Raw genomic sequence first — 23617 nt, forward strand, 5'->3', positions numbered from 1 at the left:
CTAGATCCAGGAAACCCTTTCTGTGCCTATTTTGCTAATAAGACAATGCAAGCAGTATGCAAGGGCAACAGCCCATGGGGAAATAATACCTTCTGTGTGGGTCTCACAGCCAAAGCCCAGCCTCACAGTCATGACTCACCCTTGGCTCTGTGATTTCCCAACTGTGGCCTGTTCTGTGCATTATATTCTAACAACCTAGTCCAAAGAAACAGACTTGAATCAACTGCTGTCCATAGCAATCAGTCTGACAGTAAAGTTTTCTTGGCAGAAGCAAATACCAAGTGTCACCTCTGTGTTTTTTCCTTAAGAAGCCCAGGGGAAGCCTAATGCCCCCAATAGACCCCAGGCTGGTTTTCCCACCTGATTTCTTTTAATTTTATCTTTTAGAAGACCCCAGTCTCTGGAAACCTTTTTCCTCATTTGGAAATAGGGTACAGACTACAGACTGTGACTAGCTTTAATCCATGTTACATAATGTATTTCAATTTAGAAATGAAAATAATGCACAGATTAAGCATTAACTGATAATGGAGCACAGCTGGCCTGGCCCTTGGGAATTACTGCAAAAAGGAGGATTTTTGTGTAGAAATGGTTCTGAAGCTGTTTTCCTGTAGTGAAGTGACCCTGCCACGAGGCATGACTATTACACAAGTTGAGTGGCATTTCGGGTTGAGAATGTGTAGTTATGCTTGAAAAAGTTTCTGTCTTATGTTCTACAAATGTCTGAGAGTTCAGACAACTACAGAAACACCTGTTATCCAAATTTTAGGTTTCTGGATCCCACAAACCTCTAGAATGCTAATTATAGAATTAAGGGAAGTAAATGGATGACTGGCAGTGATCAAAGAAGCTTTGAGCATCAAAGTCTGGTGGGAATAGTGCAGAAAAACTTCAGATCCCGAGCATGATAGCCTATCAGTGCTGTCACTGGCCAGTTTGCAGACCAGGAGAGGAGCCCTGTGGGCGGCAGTGTCCGTGAATAGCCAGCCACAGGCCAGGGACATAGAGAAGGGATGGGGGGCTGACTAGAACAGGAGGAAGAAAGCAGGTCTCAGAGAATAGCTGGGTAGGGGGTGATAGGGAAGATAGTGGGCTTCTAAAGCAGTGGCAGTAATAGAAGCCATGGCTGTGGCTGCCGCAGTTAAAAACAAGGATAAGAGGGACTCCTGGGGGGCTCAGTTGATTAAGCATCTGCCTTCAGGTAAGGTCATGATCTCAGGGTCCTGGGATCGAGCCCTGCATCGGCTCCTTGGTCAGCAATTGGGGAGTCTGCTTCTCCCTCTATGTCTGCCCCTCCCGCTGCTTGTGCACGCGTACACACACACTCTCTCTCAAATAAATAAATAAAAATAAAGCCTTTAAAAATAAATAAACACATAAATAAAAGAGATGAGGACAGGAAAAACAGACCCTGACAGCGAAGGGGAGTAATTCAATGCTGTTTATAGGACAGATGGCAGCTCTAGCACTCCCGGGATCCTTAAGAATGGCACTGTGACAAGCGGGCTCTGTGGTTTGTTTTTTGTTTTTGTTTTTGTTTTAAGATTTTATGTATCTATTCATGAGACACACAGAGAGGCAGAGACACAGGCAGAGGGAGAAGCAGGCTCCATGCAGGAAGCCTGATATGGGACTTGATCTGGGGACTCTGGGATCATGCCCTGAGCCAAAGGCAGACACTCAACTGCTGAACCACCTAGGTGTCCTGGACGCTGTGGTTTTTGACAAAGTAAGCATTGTTTTTTGAAGGAAGAGGACAGGGACACTGATCACCAGGAAACCTGTGATGAGAGGCATTTTCAAGAATGATGTAGGGGTAAGCCCACTCTGGTGCCATGATTGACGAGTCACTGCTCATAGTGACCTTTCTTGAGTCACCAAATAGAGCTTAAGTTCTATTCAGTGCTCTCAGCTTAAAGATAGGTAAAGTACATCATACTCTAGAAAATTTTCCATTGGGAGATTATTGAAGCATTCAAGTTTTTTTTTAAGTGTTCAAGTTTTTAAAGCTTTTAAGTTTACACCACTCATAATATAGGTCAATGTTTCCTAAACAGTTCGTCAGATCACTGATGACCCTGGGATTGGGAACAGGAACCCCTTAGAAAGGCCCTTGGCAAGTAAGGCTCTTGAGTCAGTGGATTCTGGGAACTATCTATCTTGGTTTTTTTGTTTGTTTGTTTGTTTGTTTTGTCTGTCTTGTCAATACATAGTGCACATTAGTAAACAAAAGGCTCCAGAAGCCTTGGAGGAACCTAATGTTTCTTAAACCTACTTGACAGTGGAACCCATTTTCCTTAGACTATGTTACAGGATGCTGCTGTTTGCAGAACACAAGTTAGGGAATGCTGGTTTGAGCTAATCTGGATGTTCTATAATGAGATGGTGTTACAGATTACATTAGGAGAATTGGATGGTGAAGGGGGGTGTTGTGCTCCCCCTTCAGAATTCGTCCTGTCTTCCTTGCTGATAAAGATGAGGCGGGCCTGAGAATCGATGCCTGGCACCAGCCTTATCTAGAACATCCTGCCCTTGTAAACCTCCTGAATGAAGCACTTTGGTTCACAGTGGCTCCTGTTGGATGTCAGGTTACAGAGAGGACTGATAACTGGGAATGCTATGCTGGGCAGACTTGCCTTGCTGGTGCCCACAGGTGTGCCTCATCCCTGACATTCACCTGCTTTCCTGTTGCTGTTTCCCTTCAAGGCTATGCCGGTGCCAGGAAGGCCTACGTTATAGCCAGAGGGGTCCAGCCTTTGGTCATCTGTGATGGAACCACCCTCTCAGAACTATAGGAAACAAGAACTATACAGAGGAACAACTTTGAGTGCTGAAGACCAGATTGAAAGGGGAGAAATAAAAACAAAAAACGATGAAACCACTTGCCAAGGTTACTTAGTTACCTGCCCTATGCATGCGTGAATGAGCCAGCTGTATGCTGGAGGCACTGGCCAGATCTTGGCCCTCCCGACTCTTCCAGCCTAGCTGCCTGGCCAGGGCTTTGCCAGTACCTGTCTATGAGAGACTGGGCTCTTCTATCTTCTATACCTTTTGGAGCCACAGCCTTGAGGCTGCCCTTCAGGCAGGAAACGAGATTGGTGCCTTCCCTCACTTGCATGGCATGATCCCCTCTGCTAGCTCCCTAGCCACAGAGAGGGCAGACAGCAGGTCCCAACTTCAGAGCCATCCCTTACCAGGTGGACCTGCTTGTCTCTCTACTGGTCACACCATCCTATACTTTGGAAAGCCATGGCTGATTAAAGAAGTCTTTGCAGTTTCCCAAGCAGAGTGGAATCTAGAAGCAGTGAAACAAGATTAAATAATCTCATTGCACTCAAGAAATGCACTGCTTTCCCAGTGTCCCTGACTCTTGGGAGTCTCAGTGATGCCAGATTGGAGTCTGATTATAATTGAACCGCAAATTCCTAGGGGTAGCACTTTCTTCCATTTGATCAGGTTCTTATGCACCATACCCGATCCCCACCTTTAGCTCCCTTCCTTCTTGCTTGCCACTATGGCTGGTTTCTCAGAAGTTGGACCCCTTCCCTGGCTGGTCCAGAGCCCTTACTGCTGAGGCAGCACTGCTTCTGTCAACTGGGTTGCTTTTACCAAGTGTCTTCAGAGGAGACAAGTTAGAATGCTGGCCTGGGGAGTGTGTGCCTCCCCGGGTTTGATCTTTAAGGTCCAACTTTCAGCAGGGAAGATGTTTTACAGATGTGTCAGGCTGATGTTGTAATGTGGTTGGGGAAGGAGCTCCAGGCCCAACATATTTGCCAACTGGGTGTGCGACTGTGGGATCCTCTGTCTTAAAATTATTTCTCTCTTTGTATCAGGAAACAAGGTGAGGTATTTTTATCATTTGTAATGACATAAAGCTATGTTCTTTCAGTTGGGTGACTGATTCACTATGCTTATTGTTTTCCCCAAGTGCTTTTAATATGTATCAATCAAACGGTATAAATAGGGCATACTTTTCTTCCTCTTTTTTTTTTCCTTTATTCGTTTATTGATGCTGCTAGATACTTGGCCTTTAGTCATGCCATCACCAAGCTGAAGACAACCCACCATCGCACCTGGTTCTGAACTACAGAAATCAGATGAGTACAGGTACCCATGGCAGATTTAATGGACCAGAGGCGGACAGTGGTGAGAGAGGGACCTATGAGTCCTTGCAGGGTGCTTTTCATCCATGAAGGCACCCTTGTACCTTATCCCTGGGCCCTCTCTTAGCACATCTCCTAAGCAGCACTGGGGATCATCAAGACACTGGAGGGCTTGTTTGTATACTTGTACGGGACAAGAATGGTTCACAGAACTTAAGGTGGAAATATTCAGCCTCTGCAGACGTGAATAAAACTAGGATAAATGGTACCAGAGGGAATTTTTCCTTAAACCAGTCTGTACAGGCCTTGTGTGGCTTAATACAGGAAAAACAAAAATTTTTGTACATATAAAAGTCACGCTGCTAAGCAGTTATGATTTAAGAGGTTCTAAATCAGAGGGATCATTTCGAGGCCAGCTTTGCGCAAGCTTTTAGAGCCTTTGCAGTGTCCTTACCCCTGCTGTGCATGGAGAAGGATTATATGTAAACAAGTTCTTTAGAGTTTTCTTAAATTAGGTCCTTTGAGTTAACAAAAGAGAGGGTTTCTTAGAAGAAAAACTGGATGATTGAGATTTCTGTTTTGTCTTCGAGTTACCCTGGATTAGTTCCCCATTTCACTCCTGCCCTTCACATCTTAAACGTTCATAAAATATCCACTTCAGCTCAAAACTTTGATAACTAAGAAACCCTCGCATGTGTTGCCATCCTGGGGCATCCCCTGGAAAGTGCCCTAAGCCCCTGAGCTGTCTACAGTTCAACAGAAAATGACGTGGCAGCAGATGAGGCGAGACTTACTGTGCATTTCCTACTCTAAACTTAAAATATGTCCCATTCAGAATTGAGGGTAGATTTCTGTGAAGGAAGAAATTTTCCAAAGAGAGTTTCCCACTCTTAATTACTGGAGATGTAGAAGTAATTTGCCTTCTTCTCAAGGCAATTCTGATAAGTGGAATACAGGAATGGCTTCCCTCAGGAATGACCTCGATTGCCAGCCTGAGGCTTTGTATGAGGGTGCTGCTCACCCAGCTCTCTGCTCCTCTGTGGAAGCAGCAGAAGTCCCTCCACATGACCCAGGCAGCAAAAGAAGGTTATCAAGAAGGGGAGGGGGGGCATAGTGGGACTACCTAACCAACCCCCAAGCTGCAACACAAGAACAAAATGCTCACAAATGTGTTGAGTGTTTACTAAGAGGTGACATGGTGGTGACCTCCACACATGGATTAGGTCCACTTTCTTGTAGGTGCCCAGGGTAGTGACTTATATCCCCTGATCAGCTCTCTGGGGAGAAAGGCTGCTTTGGCACCAGTCAAAGCATTTATGTCCAGGTGTCCTGACATCTGTAGGGGTCAAGTATTGACAAGACATTACACCTGTTCAGGCTTATAAAAAGAGGCAGAAAAAAAAAAATAAAAAGAGGCAGAACTTAACCTCTCCTGACTCAATTTTTTTAGGGAAGGGAGGGAGTAAAATAATATGGTTTATGAAAACAGAATCTAGGGGTGCCTGGCTGGCTCAGCCAGTGGAGCATGCCACTCTTCATCTCCAGTTGGAAGTTCGAGCCCCATGTTGGGTGAAGAGATTACTTAAAATCTTAAAAAACAAAACAAAACAAAAAACCCTACTTATTTGGTGAAAAACAAAATGGCCAGAATTGGCGTCATTTTCTGAGAGAAAGAATAGTAATGTTTGTCCAGTCCTTTCTAAGAGGGCCTTGATAGACGTAATCTCCTTTCATCTTTCCTCAGTACTGTCAAGTAGGTGTTAGATCCTCATTTTACATGAAACTCGGGCTTAGGGCAGTTAACTGTTGGTCAGTAGGTAGTTGGTTTTACCGCATATCATTTCCCTGCTTCAGCACAGCGTGGTGCCCCAGGATGGACGAGGCTGTGGGTTTCATTACCTGGGGCGTGCCCCCACTGGGACAGGAGGACCTCGGGAGAGGGTCAGCAAGCCAGGAACTCTTCAGGGTTTGTTTTCAAGATTGTTTTGGACAGAGATGGAAGAGGAGAGAATCTAACCAGATGACTTTTATAAAAATCCTTTCACTTTTTTCCCTCCCCATTTGAAAACTCTTGAAGAGTGAGTGTAGCTGGAACACGACTATGTGTCCAGCCATTTTCCCATCACACATGTTTCCAGATGTGTGACCAGAAGAGGGACTCTGCCCAGTTCCAGTCGTGACTCCCCTTAGAGTTTACCTCACTTGTTTTTCAGCTCTCTGTCTTCTTGTCCCTTCTTCCCAAATCCAGTATAGACCTCTGTGTAGGAGCAATTTGTTTTTTTTTTAAACTCTCAGTGTCTTTAGCTGCAGGTGATAGCCTCACTCATTTTAATATCCTCACTCTGGGATGAGAATTTGCTCCTTAACCAGTGGCTTCCATAATGAACATCCAAAAACCGAAAGCAGATGTTCACTTCTCACCTAATCCTTGCCTGCAGGAAGCGGCCACGTTGTAGGGGGAAGAGCCAAAACTGCCTGCTGATTGCATGGAGAGAGGCAATACGGGCCACCTTTTGAGAATCAGTTACTAATCAGAGGGGTCTTTTACGCTTTTGAGCTCTCCCTAGTGATGGAAGAGAAACTCTCCTGAGTTCTTAAGTTCACACTCATTAACTTTGAGGGTGGCCCATCTACCCACTAAAATTGGTCAAAGGAATGCCATGTGAGATGTGCTTTAAATGGCATTTTTCCTTTTTTAAAATTTAAATTTTAGTTGCCATACAGTGCAAAATTGGTTTAGATGGCATTTTAGATTGAGATTCTCTGTTTGGAGCTGCGCCTGTTGTGCACAGTGCTGATGGTTGTTGGGGGAGGGAGGCTAGGAAGGTGCTGGTGCTTATAGGGATAGCCTTATATAGCACATGAGAAATGAGAGGCTCTGGGAGTACACTAATATTGCCATCAGCATACATCTCCCGGCCTTCTCACCCCCAGCCTCCTGATATCTAGTGGCTTCTTCCACAAATGTATCTCTAAGAAGATGGACAGGTGCTGTCGCTGCTGTGCATCATACCCAAGTTGGTCCACCCTTGGACGCAGTATGGTTTTATATGCTGGCCTTGGCGAGACACCGTCCAGCCAGCTTGTCTGTTGTCTGGGTCCCTTAGAGTCTGGTTTCCCTGCCCTGCATAATTTAAGCATTAGAGCTAAATACATCTGTCATTTTCCTCTCTGGAGACTGGGAAATGCCCAGAGCTTTTCAGAATAGTGGAGAGAAGAAATGTTATGTAACTGCTCGTGGAGGCCCAGAACCGTTCAGACATGGAGGGGCTGGGGACAACCCAGAGACCATTCCTCCTGCACTTTGTGTGTCTGTCATTCGGCAGCCGTAAATCCAAGAGTGAGCCCCAGCTGCAGGCACCTGAGCAGAGAAGGGAAACCAGTCTAGAGTTTCAAACAGAAACTGGAAAGTCAGGCCATCAGCTGTGTACCAAGCCTCATTTACATCCTTTCCTCACAACAGCTCTGTGGGGTAGGGAGTAGGAGTGGTCATCTTGTAAAGCCACCTCTACTCAAAGATCAGCAGTGTCCCAACCTCCAAGCCCCAACCCCTCAGAGCAATTTTGGCCCTTTGAGGAACAGACTCACTTATCCACAAGAATTGGTGACAGAATCAGACAGACACATGGTATTCCCAAGAACCCTAGTCTTGCAATTGGCACTTTCCTCCAGACTTTGCCAGAAACCTGCTGGCTGTAGTCTCCTTCCCTCCTGTGGGGAGTGGAGACTGGAGGGGCAGATGTAGACAAGGAACTAACACGCGGCCTCTTCCCTGCCTTCGTCAGGGACAGGACCCAGGACAGCTGCTGTGCATCTTCAGGGAACCAGGGAAGGTCCCAGTAGGCAGAGGGAGACACCTGTCCCAACTGCGCATGCACCAAATGGCGTGCACTATTATGTGTTCGGTGCAGAATGTTGATGGTAACTTAATGTACTGCAAACTCGTAAAGACTTTCACCATGTAAAGAATGTATGTAAATTAAAGTTTTATGTAATGAAAGTTTTTACTTTTGCAATTAAAAGTGTATGTTGGTTGATAAGAACTTTCCTATACTCCGTGTCATTTTTAAATTGCCTGATTTCTCTTCTTCCATAACTCAGGAGATCCCTGGCCACATCCTACTCGTGAGCCAGCCCCAAGGGGCCTTCTGGGCGCCTCCCGGTCACCTGTCCCTGCTGGCCATGGTCCTCTCTAACATTCTCTCCCAGCTTCCAGTCTCTCCCAGACTCCTCTTTTCCCTCCTCCCTGCCTTTTGCCCAGAATTTAAATGAGACCCTCAATGCCTTTTTCTGTTCCCCAGCTAGCTGCACATGGTCCAGATGCCATCACAGTGTCACCTGACCTTTAGATGTCCTCTGTTCTTGCAGTAGGACAGCCAGGTCCCTTGCTGGCCCATGGGAGCCAGCTTGCCACTGATCAGGGCCACTCTTGGCATTCAGTTAGCTGAGTACAGGTTTGAGTTAAGTCATTTTGGTGTGTTCATATTTTTTTTTGTAATTTCTTTTTTTTTAATCTACACACAAGTTTTATATAAATGCATAAAGAGAACTAACACTCAGTCTCTTCCCTTTGGGATGCCTGGGTGGTTTTGGGGGTGCCTGGGTGGTTCAGTCGGTTGAGTGTCCGACTCTTTTTCAGCTCAGGTTTGATCTCTGGGTGGAGCCTCGCATCAGGCTCTGTGCTCAGAGTAGAGCCTGCTGGAGATTCTCTCCCTCTGGATCATACTCTCTCTCTCTCTAAAATAAATCTTTAAAAAAAACAACAGCAACCTGTTTCTAACATACTGCTTAATGTCCTATCTTACTTTCCTTCGTTGCTTTTTGTAGACCTCTGTCTTCCCCACAATCCTTGCTGCCTTTCTGTGTATCTTTCTGAGGTTTCTTCTGTGCTCTCTAATCATGATCATAAATCAAGTTTTTTGTCATTGCTTTATCAGAAGTGCAATCATAACAGAGGCACTAATTTGTTGCTTTGTCTACTCAGTACCTTCCAGAGTTTTCTTCAAGTCCACTGACATAGCTCTACTCCTTTCTTTTTAATGACTGATACTCCAGGGTGTGGATATGCCATCATTTATTCCACTGTTCTCTGATTGAAGCTAAGTCACATCCTGCTCAATGATTATTTGGATTATAAATCAAGAAGTCCAGAGTTAGTTTTAAAAATACTTGTTTTGACAAAATGTATATTCATCCTTCTTTGTTTCAGCTAATATATATCCTTCAAAAATTTAGAAATCATCTCATTCCACAGTGCTATTCATTTACCTGCTTGAAAGCTGGACTTCAACAAGAAAAAAGGGGGAGGGTCTTGATTCCATGTGAAAAGATGACAAAGTCACCAGTTTTCCATCCCCTTCTTTCTCTATAGCACTTGACACCGACTGGGGCGGGGAGGGGAGGGGGCCAGCATCTCCCTCCTTTGGCTTCTGTGAGAATCACTACTTCCTGAATCTTCTCTTTTTCACTTCTGTCTGCTTTGTAGCATTTTTTTTTTTTTTTTTTTTTTTTTTTTTAAGATTTTACTCACCTCTTTGACAGAGAGCACAAGCAGAGAGAGTGGCAGGCAGAGGGAGAGAGAGGCAGGCTCCCCACTGAGTAGGGAACCTGATGTGGGGCTTGATCCCAGAACCCTGGGATTGTGACCTGAGCTGAGGGCAAATGTTTAACCCACTGAGCCACCAAGGCGCCCCTAGAACCTTGCTGTTCCACTCCTACCTAGACCCTGCCGGTGGTTGCCTATTTCTCTCACACTCCACCCTCTCCATTCACCATCCACAGAGCGGCCAACAGTGCCCTTGCTAAAGCACATGCCTCCCTCCTGCTCAGCACTCCTCAGTGACTCTCCGTTACCCACAGGATAAATCCTGGCCATCCGCTTCAGCCTCATTCCACTCATTTACGGTGCCTTACCTCTTCTGAACCATCTCTAATTCTTGGAAACATCTAGGCTGGTCTTTCTTTTCTTTTCTTTCTTTCTTTCTTTCTTTCTTTCTTTCTTTCTTTCTTTCTTGCTTCTTGCTTTCTTGCTTTTCTTTTCTTTCTTTCTTTTTTTTTTTTTAAATTTTTTATTTATTTATGATAGTCACACAGAGAGAGAGAGAGAGGCAGAGACACAGGCAGAGGGAGAAGCAGGCTCCATGCACCGGGAGCCCGATGTGGGATTCGATCCCGGGTCTCCAGGATCGCGCCCTGGGCCAAAGGCAGGCGCCAAACCGCTGCGCCACCCAGGGATCCCATCTTTCTTTCTTTTTTTCTTTCTTTCTTTCTTTTTCTCTTTCTTTCTTTCCAAAAACTATTTTTTAGGGCACTTTTACATTCATAGCAAAATTGAGCAGAAAGAGTTCCTATATACCCTCTGTCCCCTCACCCTTACCCCACCAACACAGTCTCCCCACTACTGGTCAAAGAGTGGTACATTTGTTAGAATCAATGAACCTGCATCGGCATGTCATTATCACCCAAAGTCCATAGTTTACGTTAGGGTTCTCTTGGTGTACATTTTATGGATTTGGACAAATGTATAATGACATGTATCCACCACTGTAGTATCATACAGAATAGTTTCACTGCCCTAAAGACCCCCTGTGCTTTGCCCTCCCCGCTAACCCCTGGCAATCACTGATCTTTTTGCTGTCTCCATAGTTTTTTCCAGGATGTCAGATAGTTGGATTCATAGAGTATGTTAGCCTTTTCAAATTGGCTTCTTTCACTTAGTAATATGCATTTAAGGTTTCTCTGTGTCTTTTCATGGCGCAATAGCTCACTTCTTTATAGTGCTGAATGATTATCCATTGTTTGAATATACCACAGTTTATTTATCCATTCACCTTCTGAAGAATACCTTGGTTGCTTCCAAGATTTGGCAATTATGAATAAAACTGCTATAAACATCTGTGTGTGTCTTTTCACATGGGCACAGTTTTCAGTGCTGTTGGATAAATACCCAAAGAAGCATGATTGATAGATCATATGGTAAGAGTAATGTTTAGTTTTATAAGAAACTGCCAAACTTTTCCAAAATGGCTGTACCATTTTGCATTACCACCAGTAATGAATGAGAATTCCTGTTACACCACGCCCTCACCAGCCATTGGTGTCAGTGTTCCAGATTTGGGCCATTCTAATAGTTGAATAGTGAAATCTCATTGTCTAATTTGCATTTCCATGACGTGTGATGCTGAACATCTTTTCATTTGCTCTCTTGCCATCTGTGTAACTTCTTCCCTGAAATACCTGTTCAGGTCTTTGGCCCATTTTGTAATCATGTTGTTCGCTTTCTTGTTGAATTTTAAGAGATCTCTGTATACTTTGGATAACAGTCCTTTATCAGATCTTCCTTCCTCCCTTCCTTCCTTCCCTCCCTCCCTCCCTCCTTTCCTTCCATGTAGGCTCCATGCCCATTGTGGAGCCCACAGGGCTTGAACCCACAACCCTGAGATCATGACCTGAGCTGAGATCAAGAATCGGATATTTAACCGACTGAGCCATCCAGGCGCCTGCAGCTATATCTTTTAGAAACATTTTCTTCCACTCACTGTTTTGTCTTTGCATTCTCTTGACACTGTCTTTCGGTACTACAGAAGTTTTACATTTTAATAAAGTCCAGCTTCTCATTGTGTCTTTCATGGATCATGCCTTTGGCTCTGTACACAGAGTCCTCACTGTACCATAGGTCATTTAGATTTTCTCATATGTTATCTTTTAGGAATTGTGTAGTTTTGTGTTTTACATTTAGGTCTAGGATCTGATTTTTATGAAGGGCGTAAGGTCTGTGTCTAGATTCAGACCTTTTTTATTTTATTTTATTTTATTTTATTTAATTTTTTTGCATGTGGATGTCTGGTTCTTTCAACACCATTTGTTGAGAAAATTATCCTCACTACATTGTATTGTCTTTGCTCCTTTGTCAAAGATTGGCTGCCTGTATTCATATGGGTCTATTTCTGGCCTCTCTTGATTCTGTTGGCCATTTGTCTTATTCTTTTGCCAGTACCACAATGTTTTGATCACTGCAGCTTTATATTGAGTCTTAAAGTCAGGTGGTGTCAGTTTTCTGACTTTGTTCTTTTTTTTTTTTTTTTTTTAAGATTTTATTTATTCATGAGAGACATACAGAGAGAGAGAGAGAGAGAGGCAGAGACACAGGCAGAGGGAGAAGCAGGCTCCATGCAGGGAGCCCGAAGGTGGGACTTGATCCTGGGTCTCCAGGATCAGGCCCTGGGCTGAAGGAGGCACTAAACTGCTGAGCCACCCGGACTGCCCTGTTCTTCTTCAATACTGTGTTGATGATTCTGGATCCTTTGCCTCTCCATATAAACTTTAGAATCAGGGGCATTTGGCTGACTCTGCCAGTAGAGCATGCAATTTGGGGTTGTGGGTTTGAGCCCAATGTTGGGTGTAGAGATTACTTTTAAAAAATCTCAAAAAATAAAAAAATAAAAAAAAATAAAAAATCTCTAAAAACCAAAACTTTATGGGTACCTGGGTGGCTCAGTCAGTTGGGCATCTGCCTTTGGCTTAGGTCATGGTCCCAGGGTCCTGGGATCAAGCCCTAGGTCAGGCTTCCTGCTAAAGTGAGGAGCCTGCTTCTCCCTCTCTCTCTGTCTCTCTCCCCCTCATTTGTGCTCTTTCTTTCTCTATGCTCTCTCTTAAATAAATAAAATCTTAAAAAACTAAATAAATTTTAAAAACCAAAACTTTAGAATCAATTTGCCAATATTCACAAAATAACTTGCTAAAATTTTGGTTGAGTTTGTGTGGAATCTCTAGATCAAGTTGCATCCAGGTTGCTGTTAATTCAAAGTTATAATTCCTGTCCCATGATAATATTTGTGAATTTTGATATGTCCTTTCTTTTGCTCAGTTTGAATTCGGCTTATTAGTGCACATTCCTCTAACATGACACATGTCCTTTAGGCTTTCTTAAGAAGTCCAACTGACAAGCTTCCAGACACGATGTTGAAGACACATTTCACCAATCTTATTTTTTCCAGAATAATGACTTTATATTTTTGTCAAAATGATACATTCTTCTTAAAAGAATTGAAGATGGTTCATGTGATTTTATGAAAATCTCCACCCAGAGAAAATAACATTAGATGAACAGTATTTGGGGCATCCCTAGGACACTTCTAGCTAGGCGAGATAGAAATGCTTTTATTAAAATGGAACTAGTCATGCTATTTAAAGAATAAAAGAAAGCAACTTTATGTGAATCTAACAGAAGAAAAAGAAACCAAAGTAGACATTTCTTCCCTACAAAAAATAGCTAGTTCTTTTTTTTTTAATTTTTTATTTATTTATGATAGTCACACATTGAGAGAGAGAGAGAGGCGGAGACACAGGTAGAGGGAGAAGCAGGCTCCATGCACCAGGAGCCCGATGTGGGATTTGATCCCAGATCTCTAGGATCGCGCCCTGGGCCAAAGGCAGGCGCTAAACCGCTGCACCACCCAGGGATCCCTAAAATAGCTAGTTCTTAAAAGATCTCTCTGAGGTTAAGATTATGAGAAACATCAAGAAACTTGAATGAGTCTTAATAAGATTTTCTAATGTCAGGTGCTCAGTGGGGAATCTGCTTGATGATTTTCTCTCTCCTTCTCCTTGTCCTTCCCCCTGCACACATGCATGCTCACTCTCTCTCTAAAAATAAATAAAATATTTTTTTTAAAAATAAGGTTTTCTTTTTCAATGGTATGGTTCAAGGATCTGAACATGAGCAAATCACTCTCACTTTATCTCTTCCTCTGCTTCTCAGTTTGCATTAACCTGTACCTGTATCAATATTCTCAAAATCTATGCATTGCCTTCTGCTCTGAAACTGTAATTCTCAAAGTTATTTAGCCCTCATCTTATATTTAAGCTAATTTGTGACTCACTACCAGCACTTTTAATGTCACTTTTGAATTGTTTTTAAACTCTCAGTTGGTTGAATTTCATCATAAAGCTCCTCAAGAATGGCTCATGAATTCAGCATTTTCTGTTTGAGAATGTTTCTGTGGTTTTTATACTTAAATGCAATTTGGCTGAGTAAAACATTCTTGCATCACACTTCCTTTTGCTCGGAACTTTGGGGACATCTCACCATTATTGTGTGGCAGCATTGACTATTGGTAAAAACAGGAAGGAATCCCCCTTAAAATGAAGGTGATTTTCTTCTTCCTTCTAAAAATCTGTCTGCCTGAAGAATTCTATTTTTCTTATTCTTTATCAGGTTTTCCTAGAACAAATTGTGCTCTTTTTTTAAAGATTTTATTTATTTATTCATGACAGACACAGAGAGAGACAGAGAGAGGCAGAGACACAGGCAGAGGGAGAAGCAGGCTCCATGCGGGGAACCTGACATGGGACTCTATCCCAGGTCTCCAGGGTCACGCCGTAGGCTGAAGGCGGTGCTAAACCGCTGAGCCACCTAGGCTGCCCTAAATTGTGCTCTTTCGAGCTGCATTTCCATTCTTCTTTTGGGAGAAGATGCCTTATATTTTCTTTCAGTTTTTTTTTCTTCCAGTTTTATTGAGAAATAGTTGACCTATGTCACTGTATAAATTTAAGCTGTCCCACATGATGGTTTGATTTATAGATACTGTGAAATGATTACTACAGTGAGTTTAGTTCACATCTGTCATCTCGTGTAGATACAATAAAACTAAAAATCGTGAAAAAAATGTGATTAGAACTCTTCAGGTCTAGTCTCTTCATAACTTGTATGTGTTCTTTATGAATACTTTTTCTTTTCCATTTGTGGGATTTTCTGTTTCATACTCTGTAACATGTGTTATGGTCCTGATCTTTTGCAAGCATTGTGTTCAGTTTGATACTTATCTTTTTTTTCTCGTTTCCTATAATTCTCTTAAGACTTCCTTCTAGATTAGCTTATTTTTTCAGTCATATCCACTTTCTTGTTATTTCTGATGCATTAGTTTTATGAAAGTGCACTCAGTTTGTTCTTTTATCTCATTCTATCATTTCATCTTTGCTTACTTTCTTGAAATCATGTTATGTAATTTTTCTATGGCTCAGCATGCTATAGGGATTTTTTTTTATGTTCCTTAGATGACATTTTCTCCTAGACTTGGTTTTCATCGGTTATATATGCATGTTCCTCTCTTTCACATTTTCCCCATATATTTGCATAGCTACCATACCGTATTTTTCAATGTCTTGTGCTTAAATGTGGCAGCTCTGGCCAGGTCTTTTATTTAGACCATCTGGATATATTCTCAATTCCAACACCATCTCTGCCCGCCACTAAAATTTAACAAATGTTAACATTTTATCATATTAACAAAGTATTGATTTATACAATCCATTTGGTACTTGCTACAAAAGCCCCATTTTTGCTTTTTCATAACTGAGGATTCTCTAAGTAGAGTGAGACTCTCTCCTTCTCTTCCTGATCTCAAGTCTTCTTCACCCCGTCCCAATCAGGAACTCCTATTTTCTTAACTATCTACCATATTCCATTTTCTATGGTTAAAAAAAAAAAAGAGAGAAATTTATTTTCCACAACCCCCCCCCCCCGCAAGAGAAAGTACTGAAAATTAAGTTAACAAAAATCAAGTAAATACAAGAAAATATAGCATCAATTGAGAAACCAATAGATTCATAGCCCTTCCTTCCCAACCACCCAGACACATATCCTGGGCTCCCTTACTGCTCAGGAAGCTTTCCCCTGAAGTGAACTCAGGAGCCAGAGGCCTTGGTAGGATTCCTAGTTTTGGCTTGCTAGGGCAGTGAGGCAGGAGTTCCCTTAACCTCCCTAGTTTTGATTCCCTCATCAGTCAGTGTGGCTACTCTTGTCTTCAGGGGGTCAGTTTAAGGATACTGGAGACCTTATGTGTGAAATGCCCAGCTCTGTCCCTGCACAAAGCAGGTATATCATGCATGTTCCCCTCCACTGTGGAGAGGCCTGCTCCAGTCTCAAGAGCCATTTTCAAAGTCACCAAGGGCAGAGCTAGACCAAACCCAAAAGATTCTTTGACCACACCCTTTCTTTTTTATGAATAGGTGAGGAAGTTGAGGCTCACAGCTGTAGCAGGAGCAGAAGAACCCACCCAGTGCTCTTGACCACCATTCTTTTTTTTTTTTTTTTTGATCACCATTCTTCTTAAGTTTACAGAAACAATGTCTGTTTCTGTTCCCTGACCACCTCCATAGTCCACCTTGCCCACCCCACTCAGCCCACTGTCTTCCTGAGCCCCCTAAAATTCACCTAAAGGATACCATCTCCCAGGCTTACATCAAGCCCAAACCTCATCCCCTTTGCTGACTCCCAGCATCTAATGTTTTCCTTCATCAGACATTCTCTGAGAATTAGACTCTAAATCAATAGGGAATTAATCAGAACAGGTATGTACAATCACCTGAAAAAAATGGCTCCCAGGTTTGACTTATCTCAAAATAGACACAGAAAAACATTAGTGTAAAGATTATGTCCATCAGAAGGGGGAGAGTGGCCACCAGTGGAAGCCCAAAAAAGGAGAGCTCTAGAGGCAGAAGCTGGCAGTGCCTCTCTGGGCAGGGAGACCGTGCCCCTCAGGTGCTGGTGTAAGTGTCCTGCCTGCTGCCAGGCCTGCTCCTGTTGTATTGGCAGTACTGCAAGCTGTCGAGGCCTGATTCTCATCAGTGAGCCTCAGATCCTAGCAAGCGTTCCCTTTCTCTGCCTTCTTACTCACAAAGCAACCTTCTACGACTTGGATTCCCATGTGATGTGTCTCCAGAAGAGAAGTGTGAGCCTGTAAACAAGCATTCCTGTTCATATGCGTCAGTGTCTTGGCAGCACCCAAGAGAAGCATGGTCATGTCGGAGCCTCTGGGGCAGGACGCTGTGAGTGGAGGGCCAAGCCTGTGCTGTGGTTGGTTCCTGCCACCTCCAGTTTCCTTTGCAGACTTCCAGGAAGCCAGCCACGCCTGATCCTCACCCCTGGCCAACGCAGGCCTCACCCACCCGGGGCTCCATCTCACCACTGCACCCACGCCAAGCTGCAAGGAGAGTGTGGACTGCTGGGAACTGGGAAACGAGTGGACTGAGGTCCCGACAAAAACCAGACTGTGAACTCCATGAGGGCAGGGCTCTTCATGAACATTTCCGGAATGGATGCTGCAGTGAAACACTCTCCCAGAGAAGATGAGGCCTGAGCAAGACTCTCATAGATATTAATGGACTTACACATGTGAAGGAGGAGCAGGAAGATACATTCCAGCGTGAGGAGATGGGTGCCTGACAAGGAAAATGAAGGCACAGAGGTAGTAGGCAGTTGTAGCCAATGAGTTCCTGAGAGAGAAAGACACATGTGAGAGGGATGCTTGAGAATCATCAGTCTGACTGGCTGGGCTGATGGATGGCAGGAGAATGATGGGTGTGTGGAGGGGGAATCGAGGAGGGGCAGGCAGCCAGAAGGGAGGGAAGGAGGAAGAACGGAAGGAGAGAGAGAAAGTAGGGTGCCTGGGTGGCTCAGTTGGTTAAGCGTCTGCCTTCGACTCAGATCATGATCCTGGAGTCCTGGGATTGAGCCCTGCATTAAAAAAAAAAAAAAAAAACCACACACACACAAAGAGAAAAACAAGTTTTAGCAGGATCTGACACATGCTATTCAACACAGTAGCCACTACCCACATTTGGCTATTTAAACTTCAATGAATTAAAATAAAGCATGCGGTTCTTTAATCACACTAGGCACATTTCAAGTGCTTGATAACCACATGCTGTTAGTGGCCATCATTTTGGACAGCGCAGACAAAGAACATGTCCATAGAGTTCCTTCAGACAGTGCTAATGTTTTATTTTAGTTTATTATTATTTTAAATATTTTTAATTTATTTATTCACGAGAGACAGATAGAGGCAGAGACATAGGCAGAGGGAGAAGCAGGCTTCCCTGCGGGGAGCCTGATGCAGCACTCGATCCCAGGACCCCAGGATCAGGCCCTGAGCCAAAGGCAGATGCTCAACCACTGAGCCATCCAGGCATCTCAGTGCTAATGTTTTAAAGCCTACAAAATAGTATTACATGTTGTGTGTGGATAGTGTTTAGTAAAAGTACAATGGAAATCATGCGAATGTCAAACAACACACTCAGACCAAAATTACAGCTGGAAAAGGTGAGAGTACTCCACCCAGAGAAGAGATGCTGGGGGCTTCCATGTTTTATCTCTGAAGGCAGATTATTATTATCTATAGTCCTATTTATTTCATTTATGCCTTTTTATTTTTTATTTTATTTTTTATTTTTTTAAAGATTTTATTTATTCATTCATGAGAGACACACAGAGAGAGAGAGGCAGAGACACAGGCAGAGGGAGAAGCAGGCTCCATGCAGGAAGCCTGACGTGGGACTGGATCCTGGGTCTCCAGGATCACAACCTGGGCCGAAGGTGGCGCTAAACCGCTGAGCCACCCAGGCTGCCCTATGCCTTTTTATTATTTATACTTTATACTTTTACACCTATACCTTTATCTATGCTTTTTTATTATCTATACTTTTATGCTTTCATTACAACCACTTCATAGTAAAACATTTTTTTAAAAGATTTATTTATTTATTTGAGAGAGAGTGCAGTGAGGAGGGGTAGAGGGAGAGAATCTCAAGCAGACTCCCCCAGTGAGTTCAGAGCCTGACATGGGGCTCAATTTCACAATTCAGAGATCAGGACCTGAGCTGAAACCGAGTCGACACTCAACCAACCGAGTCACCAGACCCCCCCACAGTAAAACATTTCTAAAGAAGCAGGGCTGGACATTGGTGCACCAGGGATGGAGACTGAGCTTAGGACAAACAGAGACTGTAGTAGCCTGGATTTCTTGCCTGGGAGTCCGAGCAAAGGGACTGGCTGTGGGGACATCTGACCTTACTCATTCTGTATCCACACCATCCCACGTGTGCCGTTTGTTCCCTCGTGATGACCAGGGTCCTGCATCCTCATAGATAGTCTCCTCTGGTACTTGTGGCTGTGGTTACCTAGCATCCCACCAGCTATGACGGGGTCAAGCTGAACACCTGCACAGGCTGACCTCCTACTGGTCCCAGACACCTCATGGGTGTCCCTCTCTCTTGCTCAGCTGTGGCCCCCACCACTCTGACCGCATGCCCCTTCCCACCAGTCTCCCCAACTTCAGTTCTAAAACCAAGCCGGCACCCATACTCCTAAAGACGTTACCCGACACTGGGTTTGCTTCTTGATGGGTGTCAAGCCCAAAGACAACCAAGCCGAAGAGCAGGAAAAGGAAGGGTTTTACTTGCAACAAGTCAGGAGAACATTGAGGATCTTTCCCAAAGCAGTGTCTCTTCAAACAATGACAATGGGGACTCTTTGTTTAAATTTAAATTTATTTTTTAATTTAAATTCAATTAATGAACATACAGTGTGTTATTAGTTTCAGAGGTAGAGTTTAGTGATTAATCACTTGCATATAACACAACATTTGGGAAATTTTAAGCTAAGGGTACATGCATATTCATGAAGGAGCTTGCACAAAGGGGAATTCAGTATTGAATTGGGGTAAAAGTCATCCTAGATTGACAAGTTTCAATTGATTAAAGTCATGAGGACCAGCAAGAGTCAACATCATTGGTTCTCAGGCTCCACCATGTCGAGTATCTGAGTGCTCAAAGGGATTCAAATCCTTTTTGAAGGACTTCAACTCTAGAATGCTTCAGGTCAATCTTTACTTTTGAAACAGCACTGGGAGTTTTACCCCTGACTTCTTGTCTCTAATATGGCTAGACTACTTCCTGGCCTTGTAGTGGCTGTTTGTTCTTATGTTCTTTGGTTCCCTTAAAGCCCTTAACTACTGAGGTCTAGTTCTTTTGCCATTTCTACACATCCAAAGAAGTTCTGCAGGAAATGTGCGTGGGCCATTAGTGCTGGCCAGGCATAGATCACAAAATGGCTGTAGACCTAAAATGACTTCTCCTGTGATGTCTCATCTTTCTTTTTCCTAACCCTATCTGCCTAGAAAATCCCTCCTGGAGATCTATCACTCCTCATTCTTGAGGGGCATAGGGCTGAAGTCCATTTTTCTATAGCCACTTCCTGCTGAGAATGTGCATGCTGTCTCCCCCACTGGAAGAGTGAGACTCTCACTGAAGCTAGACAAGTTTCCTTCAGCTCCAGGTGTCCCTTCAGCAGAGCAAGCTGAAGCTGAATTTGTGACAGGTTTCCTGGGAGTCTGAAGATGCATGGGCCAAACAATGAAAGTAGTACAGTAGTATAAGTGTTAATGGGGGCCCCATCAAAGATCATAACCGTGAAAACTATCCCTCAAATGGACTGTTAGAGATTGAGTCCCAGGGCCACAATTCAGTTTTTTCTAGTATTTCTATATTTCTTTTTTTTTTTAAGATTTTATTTATTTATTCATGAAAGAGAGAGAGAGAGAGGCAGAGACACAGGCAGAGGGAGAAGCAGGCTCCATGCAGGAAGCCCAATGTGGGACTCAATCTGGGATTCCGGGGTCATGCCCCAAGCCAAAGGCAGATGCTCAACCTCTGAGCCACCCAGGCATCCCTATCTTTCTTTTTTTTAAGATTTATTTTTTTATGAGAGTGAGAGAGTGGGGGTACAGGTAGAGGGAAAGAATCTTCAAGCAGACTCCCCACCGAGCAGGGAGCCTGATGCGGTGCTCAATCCCACAACCCATGAGATCATGACCGAGCTGAAGCCAAGAGGCAGATGCTCAACCAACTGAGCCACCTAGGCGCCTCTATTTCTATATTATCTTTTTATGACCTCTAGGCTTTCTTCAATTTGGTTAGATGTATTTTTTTAAGATTTTATTTATTCGTGAGAGACACAGAGAGAGAGACAGAGACATAGAGGGAGAAGCAGGCTCCATGTAGGGAGACTGATGTGGGACTTGATCCCAGGACCCTAGGATCACGACCTGAGCCGAAGAGAGATGCTCAACCAACTGAGTCACCCAGGTGTCCTGAATGGATGTATTTCTGATTGACTTTTCTAGTTCTGGGATCTCACTGAATCAGGAAAAGCCCCTATAGATAGTACTACCAAGACCATTCCAGTCTATTGTTGGGGTTGTTTGTGCTTACAATGCCAAAATCCAAGTCCCTCTTAGCCCAGATCCCCCGATCCAACTCCTGACCCATTTAAGGCCGTGGCAAACAGTGAACCCAAGTTAGAGATAGAGGCTGTAGGTCCTAGGGAAGTCATGTTATAAACCTCCAGCAGAAGGTTTTATTTTCATGGGACAGTAAGCAAGAGATTTCTTCCACAGAGGAAGAAGTCACCAGTACTCTTTAGAGTATTTGCTGTGGTGTACCCTTGGGCCCAGATCCAGGTATGATTAGTTTCTGCGGGTCAAGTATCAGTGTTGACAGCAGGGTCCCTGGGCTTCCAGGAATCTATACCCTTTGTTCCTGTTCCTGGCCTAGAGTCATCTGTGCAAAGGGCAAGAAAGGTGTGTACGGGTTCAGCAGCAGATTACGTTAGAGCAGGAATCAAGGGACTGGACAGGAATGGGTGGAATATATATTCAGGGGAACCATTTACAAGCTGCCAAATGTTGCCAGACTATTCATCTATAGCTCCCACTTGGATTAGGCCTGATTATTCTGCTTCCCATTTTCCAGAGGCATTATATTTATTATTACCCCAAGCAAGGCTCTCATTAACCTCATACTCACTCAGTGCTTATATTTACTGGAACTAGAGAGGGGTCAGTGGGATTGTATGCTACTGCGTAATTGCAAAAGGAAGCTGGCAAGGTCCCAAGCAATGGTTCCCATCCATGTAGACTGTGCATGCATATGACAGCACTGAAAGGCAAGGTGTATACTATTCCCACCACTTCAGGGAAAGTTGTATCTGATTCCCCTGTCTGGGAAGGGAATCTCAAAGGTAGCCCACCTCTTTTGGCCACTCCAGGCCTCTCCCTTATCAAGTAAGTTATATAGTTATATCCATCAGTTTAACTGAATATTTACAGTTCCTCTAGTATGAGGGGTATTTCTATATTTGGTTCATTTCCAGTGTGATTCCATTGAGCACATAACCAATAAGAGGAGATGTTAGCCTTCTTTGCTAGACTATCTAGGGCTGGTGAGAGAGGGCATCTGTAGGTTCCAAGACTTTGTTCCATTAACAAGAATAGGAGGAAAAGAGACATTTCCCACAAAGACATGGGCTTTAGACTTACCTTGTTTTCTCTTAGGAACTTAAGTCTCTATCTAGCTGGATTTTCTGAGGAGGGGCTTGAAAGTCAATACTGGTTCACTGCTGTAGTTTGCATGATCCCCTTCTCTGCTGCCTGATGGGGGCTCAGCTGCTCTTTTCACTCGGGATGGAGGATCCAGGGTGTTAATCCCTCCAACTGAAGGGAAGAGTGTGTGGCCAGGGGTACTGGATAAGGCCCATCCCATAAGGGCTTAGTTGAGTTGAGGGTGTTCCTGTTTTCCAAGTCTTAGATATATCCAGTCTCCTTGTTCATAAGGATGAATTGGGGACTGGAAGGCTTAGGTTGGCATAGTGGCTTGGTCTGAGCACAACTTGCCCTAGCTGTACTATAGGTTTTACAGCATCTTCTGTTTCCATATCTACTTCAGGCAGGGTCACATTTGTCCCTGGGAATGGCCTCCCATACCTCATTTCAAAGGGACTGAGTCTTTTCTTTCCTTTGAGGGCTGCCTGGAAGGGGGTTAAAGCTACAGGCAACAGCTTTAGCCATAGTTTGTGGGATTTTTTTTTTTTTTTTTAGGATTTTTTAATTTATTCATGAGAGATGCAGAGAGAGGCAGAGACATAGGCAGAGGGAGAAGCAGGCTCCCTGCACGGAGCCCAATGTGGGACTCGATCCCAGGACCCCGGGAACATGACCTGAGCTGAAGGCAGACTTTCAACCACTGAGCCACCCAGGCATCAGTTTGTGGGATTCTTGGCAAAATTTGTCTAATGTCTTTTTCAGGGTCTGATAGCCTTCTCAGTTTTGCCTGAAGACTGGGACCTTCCAGGCAGCATGGAGTTTCCATTTTATACCCAAGGAGTGAGCAAGTCCAGCCAGCATGTTGGAAGTAAAGGCTAGAGCATTGTTACTTTGAACTATTTGAGGTGGTGGTTTATTCCCAGCCTAGGAATAATATTTGTAGGAGGGCTTTAGCTACTTCCCCTGTTTCTTCTGCAAGAGAAAGCTTCAACCCTGCCAGTAAAAGAATCAACGAGGATCAGGAGATACTTGAAGCCACCTGATGCAGGAGGCATCCCAGTAAAATCTACCTGCCAGTCCTCCCTTAGCTGGGTGCCCCTGAAGCTGAACAGCCCTTTTGAGAGATGGGGCAGGAGGCCTGCTATTAACATTGTTTTTCTGGCCATATGCACACGGGCTCATGAGTTCCTCAACCAGGTCTCATAAGCCAGGTGTGCTGATTATTCTCATCAGCCAGTTGTACATTGTCTCTTTACCATCAGGAGTGGAGGGGTCGGGCAGCCCTGGTGGCGCAGCGGTTTGGCGCTGCCTGTAGCCTGGGGTGTGATCCTGGAGACCCGGGATCAAGTCCCACAT

General features: G+C 44.0%; 1 protein-coding gene across 11 annotated transcripts in view; it reads left to right on the forward strand.

Moving 5' to 3' along the window:
* The window catches only part of C12H6orf89 (chromosome 12 C6orf89 homolog), a 65356-nt gene that overhangs the window by 33848 nt on the left and 7891 nt on the right, over positions 1–23617 (forward strand). For 2 of the 11 annotated variants that reach the window (XM_035697386.2, XM_025418600.3), the window contains one exon: positions 2707–8146. The exons of 8 other annotated variants lie outside the window; for them this stretch is intronic. In XM_035697386.2, coding sequence (XP_035553279.2) covers positions 2707–2795 — 89 coding nt within the window. In that variant the 3' untranslated portion in view covers positions 2796–8146. Of the gene's footprint in view, positions 1–2706; positions 8147–23617 lie in introns of those variants that run through there. One more of the 11 variants, XM_049092550.1, reaches the window with a different exon arrangement.

This window comes from Canis lupus, chromosome 12 (genome assembly GCF_003254725.2).
Source record: "Canis lupus dingo isolate Sandy chromosome 12, ASM325472v2, whole genome shotgun sequence".
In the NCBI taxonomy this organism is placed as follows: domain Eukaryota; kingdom Metazoa; phylum Chordata; class Mammalia; order Carnivora; family Canidae; genus Canis; species Canis lupus.